The 7829-nt window shown below is 56.0% G+C and overlaps 1 protein-coding gene across 1 annotated transcript; it reads right to left on the minus strand.

Moving 5' to 3' along the window:
* Positions 1–3199: 3199 nt before the first annotated feature.
* OLFML3 (olfactomedin like 3) lies at positions 3200–6478 on the minus strand. The gene is made up of 3 exons (XM_068159428.1): positions 6332–6478; positions 5523–5808; positions 3200–5094 (listed from the first exon to the last, which is right to left on the minus strand). Exons 1-3 carry the CDS (start codon positions 6434–6436, stop codon positions 4310–4312), a joined length of 1176 nt encoding a protein of 391 aa, XP_068015529.1. The 5' UTR covers positions 6437–6478; the 3' UTR covers positions 3200–4309.
* Between the last annotated feature and the right edge of the window lie 1351 nt (positions 6479–7829).

Raw genomic sequence — 7829 nt, forward strand, 5'->3', positions numbered from 1 at the left:
GGGACTGTGTGAGGTGCCTGTCCTGGTCCTCCTCCTGTCACTCCTGTCCTTACTGCCTGCAGACAGATGTGTTCCCCCCAGATGAGAGCCCCCTCCACAGTCACCCAGCTTGATCCAAGCACTGGGAGAGCTGCAAATGCTGTTAGTAAATGAAACTGTCCAGAAAATAATGAAACTTCCTGTGTGTCTCACATCACAACTCTCCTGGCAGGGATCTGAGTGCTGAATTTGAAGACTTCATTTTTAATCTTCCTGTCAAGAGGAAGAGAAGGAACAGACATGGCAGCACCGGGAGGGATGGAAGGAGCCCAGACATCTCCTGCAGCCAGGCTGGCTGGGCTGGGTGGGAAGCCAGCTCTGCAGGGACCCCATCCTTTGGCAGAATCTGCCCTTTAAAAGAAAATGTCAGTCTCTGTCCCTTCCTTCCAGCTACAGCACAGCTCCCCCGACACAGCACAGTGGAGGTGCGAGTGTGGTGGAGGGTTTTGGGTGCCAGCAGTGGGAGGTGTGGGGGACAAAGGGGGGGTCTGTGTTGCAGAGGGTATGGCAGGAGCCATACTCGGGGGCTGAGGAGCAAGACCAGGGCTGGAGGAAGTGGGGGCAAGCTGAATACAGCTGCAGTCCAATGTATTCATCCTCAGATTTCAGCACCAGCATCTCTCCCCTGGCCCCCAAGCAGAACAGGCTACGGATGAGGGCCCGAGGGACTCTCCTCCAGCTCTGCCGTAGTTGGACCTGCCAGTGTCAGGCTTGGCAGCACTGCAGGCAAGGGTCTTCCCTGAGGATGGACAAACATCCCAGGAAACCTCCCCCAGCACCTCATGGTTCCTGTCCCTACAGACCTGCCACTGAACCCACACTGTCAGGGCTCTCCTCTCCCCAAAGCCGCAAAACTGCTTTGTAAATCCCCAGGTTCTCTGATGATGCAAAAATCAGACTTAGGACTGAGCTGTGATTGAGCACACACCTCCACACCCCTGCTGTTAGGCAGAAGATCACTCTTTCAGATGAAGGAGGCTATCTCCACGGCAGGGTCAGCACATCTGGCTGGGCACCAGCAGCACACAGCAGGGGTGGGTTCAGCCCCAGCCCCAGCCCAGCCCATGCTGACATGGAACCAACAGGGCTGAGCTCTCCCGCTCTGCAGCAAAGCCCCAGGGGAATATTTCTGGTGAATTTGGTTTTGCTTATTCTGTCAGAAAGTGCAGAGAACCATAAACAAGCTGCTGCCACTTCCTGTCCCTCTTGGTAGGTCCAAGATCATCCCAAGCTCTCCTGTCCTCCCACTTCTGCTGGAAGGCCTCGATAGGGTGCTTTGTTGCCTCCCAATTCATGTGTGATGAGCTAGAGCTCAGGCAGCTGTTCCGTGGGCAGAAACACCTATCTGATGTTAACAGCCTGTGATTACCCTCGCCAGCCAGCCATTAAGAAAGTATTAAATGGAGGAATTATCCCCCCCTCTTGTTTCAATACAATGGCTTCTTTATGATACACTTGTTTAAGTTGCCCACTTTTAATTTTAGCTCCCTTGGTTCTAATACTCCGTGCAGAACTGTGTCACTTTATCAATAGCTCCTGTGAGCTGGAAAAGAGTCAGGGAGGGAAAGAAAAGAGAGAGGGGAAAAAAAAAAGTCAATATCTTTGAGAATTAGACAAAGGGAAAGAAATTAACCAGAAGATCTTCCTTCCTCCTTCCTGCTGTTTGTTAACTTCTCAATTTTATCAGATTGCCTTCCAACAAGAAGGCTTTTTCAAGAGGAGCAGAGATGAAAGGGTTCATTACTTACAGAGGCTCATCTTTAACAAGATAAAATATTTGGCAATTACAGCACAGGGCACTGCAGGCTCAGAAGGGAAGTGGGGACCTCACTGGAGCACTCACTTTGGCATGATCTCCACCAAGCCCTTGGTATGGAGAGCTACGATCCAGCTGTGCAGCACTGCTGAGGGAACACGGGAGTGGGACAGCCCTTGTGCCACAGCCAGCTCCATCAGAAGGCTGAATGGGGCTGCATGCTGGGAAGTGAAGGCTTTTAACACTCTCCTGGGGGACAGAGGGTCTGGTTGTCTGTGAAGGCTGCAAGTAACCTGCCCATGGCTGTTGTCCAGGGAGGTTGTTGAGGCCCCGTCCCTGGGGGTGTTTAAGAGCAGGCTGGATGAGGCTCTGGCCAGCCTGATCTAGTGTGGGGTGTCCCTGCCCATGGCAGGGGGGTTGGAACCCTGAATGAAACTATGAAACTATGAAACTATGAACTGGAACACAGAGACCATGGTGAGCTGCCATTCCTCACCCAAGCTGCCTTCAGCCAGCTGGGAGTTGAAACACTTCTAATGATCCAATGTGATTTTTGTCTCAGTGTTTGTCAGCAAAGGGAGATGCTGCTGCTCTGCTTTGCAGGGCTGTTCCAAGGATTAATTAGTTGATGCTTCTTGAAGTACTTTGAAGATGTGGAGTGCTAGATAAGTGCTGTGCTTCAGAAGCCCATCAGGCTCTGCAGCTATTTTTCTATTTTGCTTCTCATTGCCAAAGTGTTTGCACAAAACAAATTCCACAGTGTGTTGTGGGGTGCAGCACATCCCACTCCTCCCACCCCCACCAGCTGCTACTTGCTCTCAGTAAATGAGTCCCAAAGGAGAGAGCCAGACCCCTCTGGCACTTGCAGGGGTCCTGCTCTGGCCCTGCTTCCTCATTCTGGTCCCTGGGACAAAAGCTGCTGGCAAAGGTGGCAGCAGCCACCCCAAGACACTTCCCTAACCCTGCTTGCAGAGCTGAGAGCTGGTGGGGGGCTGCATCTTGGGCAGCCCATGCAGAGAGAAATCAGCTCTCCTCCTGTCCCATGAACAGTCTTCTGGCAGGGAGAGAAGCACAGGATCTGGTAGAAGGGGCTGCTGTGTCCTGGACAGGCTGCTCTTTGTGTCTGCTTCTGGCTGTGCCCAGCAACGGGGGCCCCTGCAGGGCACCTGGCCACGCAGAATCTGTGCCCTCCTGCCACAGCAAGATGGAGCCTAACGAGGTAGATTTGCTAAGGAGATTAAAACACTTGAGGAACTCGTGATGCCCAAAACGAGTGGGCCTGGGGCAGCTGCTCACAGTGGCTGTGCCCATCCTGCCCCTGCTGGGCTGAGCAACTGTGTCCTAGGGGAGCCAGAGGTGGGTTTTGCAGGCCTGCTCTCAGGTTGGAAGATGGTTTCTGGTGCAGAGTTGTTAGGGCCCTGTCAATTTTCATTTAGGCTCGGGAAATCATTGGTGTAATTATTTACAACTGTGCAATTTCTGAAAATTATATTTCTGTTACTGTAGTTATTGATCTTGAAAAGGGCTATAAATTAACTTGACAGTTCACACAGCCCTTCACACTTGGATAATTTCTCTGCTTGACTTGCAGTGTGTTGAACTTTCAGCACCATCCAATTACAGTCATTCAAAGTGTGTATTCAAACATTCTTTCTTATGCAACCAGAAGAGATTTTAATTATAATAGAGAAGAACTTGAAGGAGATACCAAGTCACCTCCTCGTGGCAGGACAGCTTGCCTCGGGGTGGGTATGGGGGAATGCTGAGAGCAAGCAGCTGTGGGGCTATGCTGGTGAAATAGGGGTGGGAAGGAGCTCAGGGACCATACCTAAGGGCGACCCTGCAGATGCAGGAGGAACATGACTGGGCTTCATTAAACAGGAACTTAGGAAATCAGCAACTTATGGTGCCTGCTGGCTGGGACACTGCCCCATTGTGCACGGGAGACCTCCAGTTACCCTCTCAGATTAATGTCCTCACAGATTTGTATATGCAGAACAGGCTGGCCCTGGCTGCAGCAGGAGCTGACCCAAAGCTCCTGCTTAAGTTGCTGCCCGAAGTCCCAGCCCAATCCCCTGTCCAGCCACCCTGCCCAGATCCCCAGCCCAAGGAGCTGCCTGTGCTCACTGATCTGTCCTGCATGGACACCCCACCCTTGGGAAGTGCTTTCCGGGGTGACTGAGACAACATGGAGCTTGTGGCTCTGGCAGCTTGGCCCCAGCACCCTGTGTTCCCCCCGGGCAGGTGGCTGCAGGGTATTTATTCATTACATCACAGAGCAAAATATCTCATTAAAGTAGTCCAGGTTTCTGCAGGGTGGTCCCAGTCAGGGACAGATGGGTGAGAGTGGTCAGGGACAGAGGTCCAGCACTTCATCATTTCACAGTGATGGGGGATGGGGCAGAGATGCCCTCCTATGCTTGGGCTGGCTGCACCCCATGGGGTGGGATGGGCAGAGCCACTCTTGTCTGGGTGGGAGCGGCTGGACGTGGGAGGACATCCTGCTGTGGCCCCTCAGACCTGCAGCTTCTTCTTCATCTCCATGCGGTAGATGATCTGGTAGCCGTCATCCCAGGCATAGATCTGCCTCTCCTGGGGGCTGTACTTCATGCTGGAGTGGGAGCCATAGCGCTTGGGGAAGTAGACGAGGGAGGCATCCTCAGGGGCCAGCGTGCCGCTGACGTCAAAGACGCACTGCACGCGGGAGCGGCTGGGCAGCCGCGTGTTGTACACCACGTGCAGCGCCCCGCACACCACGAAGGCCGCCTCGGCGTTCTCCCGTGGGCATGGTGTGTCCCACATCTGCTCAATGTCCAGCGAGGTGGGGTCTAGCTTGGCCAGGCATATGTTCTTCTCATCCTCCTTGGTGGCATAGATGGCCCAGAGCCCCTCCTCATCTGCTGCTATCTCAATGTAAGTGAAGGGAGAGAGCCCAAAGACAGGGATTTGCTCCTCGGCTGGGAACACTGAGCTGTCCACCACCGTCTTGCTGGTCAGGTTGAACTTGATCACCTGGAAGGGGCCCTGCTGGCGGATATAGTAGAGGTGCCCATTGTAGATGAGGTGCCCAGTGCCCACCCAGGGGTAGGGCAGCTTGATGCGGGCAGCCTTGCGGGTGGCAGAGAAGAGGGTGAACTCCCTCATGCGGGGGAAGACATACACAGTGTCATTGGCTGTGCCATCGAAGACGTAGATCTTTTCAGAGTTCCCTGCAGCATCCTTGGTCCAGAGCCCTGAGGTGCTGCCAAAACGCTTCAGGATCTTCATGGCTCTGACACTTGCAATGGTGTCGCTGCAGTCTGCAAGAGTGGGGCAACTGTGAAAGCCTGGAAGCCACCCTGGGCTGTAGCAGCGACAGTTCCCACCCATGCCAGTCACACAAGTCCCACTGTGTCCCATCCCACCCCTCAGGCACTTACCTCGCACACTCACTGCAGTGTTGTCCCCAGTGATAGCAAGAAGCCCTGCTGCACCTGTGCCATGGACAGATGAGGCTACCCCCACCCACCCCTGCTTTGGAGAAGCCCAGGGCTCTATCCTGAGACTTGGATGCAGCTCCCAAGCATCTGTGAGGATTTTGTGCCAGAGATACTTGAGAGCTGCTGTGATGGGACATAATGCCGTGGCACACGGTGGGGGGAGTCTTGGACCTGGATGGGCCAGGAAGGCCCAGGGTAGCCCCACGCCCAGGACCATCTTTTCCCAGGGAGCCACAGCAGCCCCTCACCTGTCAGCTTGGTGTATTTCTCATTCTTTCTCTGCTTTGCTGTGGCCACTTGCTTCTCCATCAACGTCTCGTCCACCTCCACGCAGGGCGGCGCGGGGTTCTGTGTCTCCAGGTAGTCCACCTCCCGCTCCAGCCGGTCCACACGCACCGCCGCGCTCTCTGCCTCCGCCCTCATTGCCTCCCGCTCCTTCTCTGCCGTCTCAAGCATCCCCAGCACCTGGTTCTTGAAGTCCCGCAGTTCCGTGGAGTAGCGGCTGCTCTGGTCATGCCACTGTGAGATCCTCTCCTGGGGCGGCCAAGGGGACATTAGAGGTCTCTGCACCTCACAGCCCATTCCCAGCAACCGTCACACTGCCTGCGCTTGGCTGCGGGAGCCCCTGGAGCCTCAGGGCACTACAGTGCTGGTGCTTGCGTCTCTGTGCCCCATTCTGCCACTCCTGCGCCCATGATCATGGAGTCATAGAACCACAGAATGGTGAGGGTTGGCAGGGACCTCTGGGGATTATCTCATCCAACCCCCCTGTGAGCACAGACACATCTAGATCAGGTTGCCCAGTATCACAGGGTCCAGGTGAGCTTTGAAAGTCTCCAAAGGAGACTCCACAACCTCTCTGGGCAGCCTGCTCCAGGACTCCAGCACCCTCAAAGCCAAGAAGTTTCTCCTTAAGCTCAAGTGAAACCTCCTATGCTTAGTCCCTATCCCAGCTCCTCCTCAACCCCGGGCCGGCTCCCAGCCCCGCTTGCTGCCAGGAAGGGCCTGGAGCCCCACAGTGGGCTGGAGTGGGACAAAGTGGGGTGCGGGTCCCTACCTCCAGGAGGGTGAGTCGTCGCTCCACGTACTCCATGAACTGCTGCTGCTGGGCATGCGGGGCCACGGCGAGGAGCAGCAGGAGCAGGCAGCGGCAGGGCCCCATGGCCGTCAGACTGCAGCCTCCACCTCAGTGCTCAGGAATGCTCCAGCCTCTGCAGCCCCGATTGAATCCAGATGTGGAGGGGAGGAGAGGCTGTTCCTTCCTCCAAGACCAGCCCCGGGCACCTTAACCCCTTCGTGTCCCGGCGGGTGCCCACAGCAGCCCTGCACAGCACACTGCAGGGCCGGGGCAGGATGTAGGCAGCACTGCTGCAGCACCGTGCAGCAAGGGAAGGATGAGTCCTGTGTCTCCTGAGGACAACATGAGTTGTAGTGTGGGGACAGCTTGTGACCATGCTGGGCCAGGTGCAAGCCCATGGGCCCCTAGGGCACTGATCCACAGAGATGCCCGAGGCAGAGGACAACCTGAGCTTGCCTTGGCCACACACCAGGTCAGGTAGAGTCAAAGCTGGGCCAGCACCACGGCTGCTGGCCTCCCCTGTCCAGCCTCCTCCACGCATGCTGGAGTCCACATGGCTTCCCCAGAGCAGAGCTGCTCTGGCCTGCCAGCTCGGCCAGGGGCTACTCTGCCACACACTGCCATATGGGGCTGTTGGCTCAGCACCTGCTCCCAAAGATGCCCTAGAGCCAGTGCAGTGCCCACAGCAGCTCCTGCACCCAGTGCTGGCTGATGGACAGGGCTGCATGCAGTTGCAGTGTTATGGATGGAGGCTGCACCTCAGTGTCCAGGACACAGCCAGGCCCACAATCACACCTGCCACTAGCCCAGGCCTGGCCAGTGGGTTTGCTGGGCTCTGCCTGGAGGTCTGCAGCAGTTGAGGGTTGGCTGCATCCACACACAGGGCTGCGGTGCTGCGACAGGGTGAGTGTGCCATCTAGTGCTCCTGCAGCCTGCCTTCTGCAGCCTGCATCTCCCATCCTGCATCCCATTAGCCTGTGCAACAGAGGCCATGAGGGGCCCCAGATGAAGCTGCCCTGCTGGCTCACACGAGGCTGTTACAACCAAGGGGCCAGCAAAGTACAGCTCAGCCCTGGGCCAAGGCCTATCTTGCCCTGGTTCATGACGCTGGGCATAGCATCACTTGGCCCTTTGGTACTATTGGGACAGTTGCCTGAGCCTGTCCTGTGTCACAGATGTTAAAGAAAAGTTGAGCGAGGCTGTTCTCACCTCCTGCTGAAGTACTCCTGGGCACCTAAGTATCTAGCAAGATCCAAAGGGAGAGAGAATTTTCAGCACCTCCCAGCAGCATCCAACCCAAGGGGTGTCTGTACAGCAGCACTCGGAGCACCCAGGCTAGATGCATTTACGAACGCGTGCCAAGGTGACGGGAAAGTTTTCCTACACCTGAGATTGTCCTGATCCTGCTTACCCACCCAGATTGTCACCAACAGCCACAGAGCCCAAGGGACCTCTGAGCTGTGGCAAAGCAGCTGCC

The sequence above is a fragment of the Melanerpes formicivorus genome, unplaced genomic scaffold (genome assembly GCF_026170545.1).
Source record: "Melanerpes formicivorus ecotype bairdi unplaced genomic scaffold, bMelFor1.0.p_v2 SCAF_46, whole genome shotgun sequence".
In the NCBI taxonomy this organism is placed as follows: Eukaryota; Metazoa; Chordata; class Aves; order Piciformes; family Picidae; genus Melanerpes; species Melanerpes formicivorus.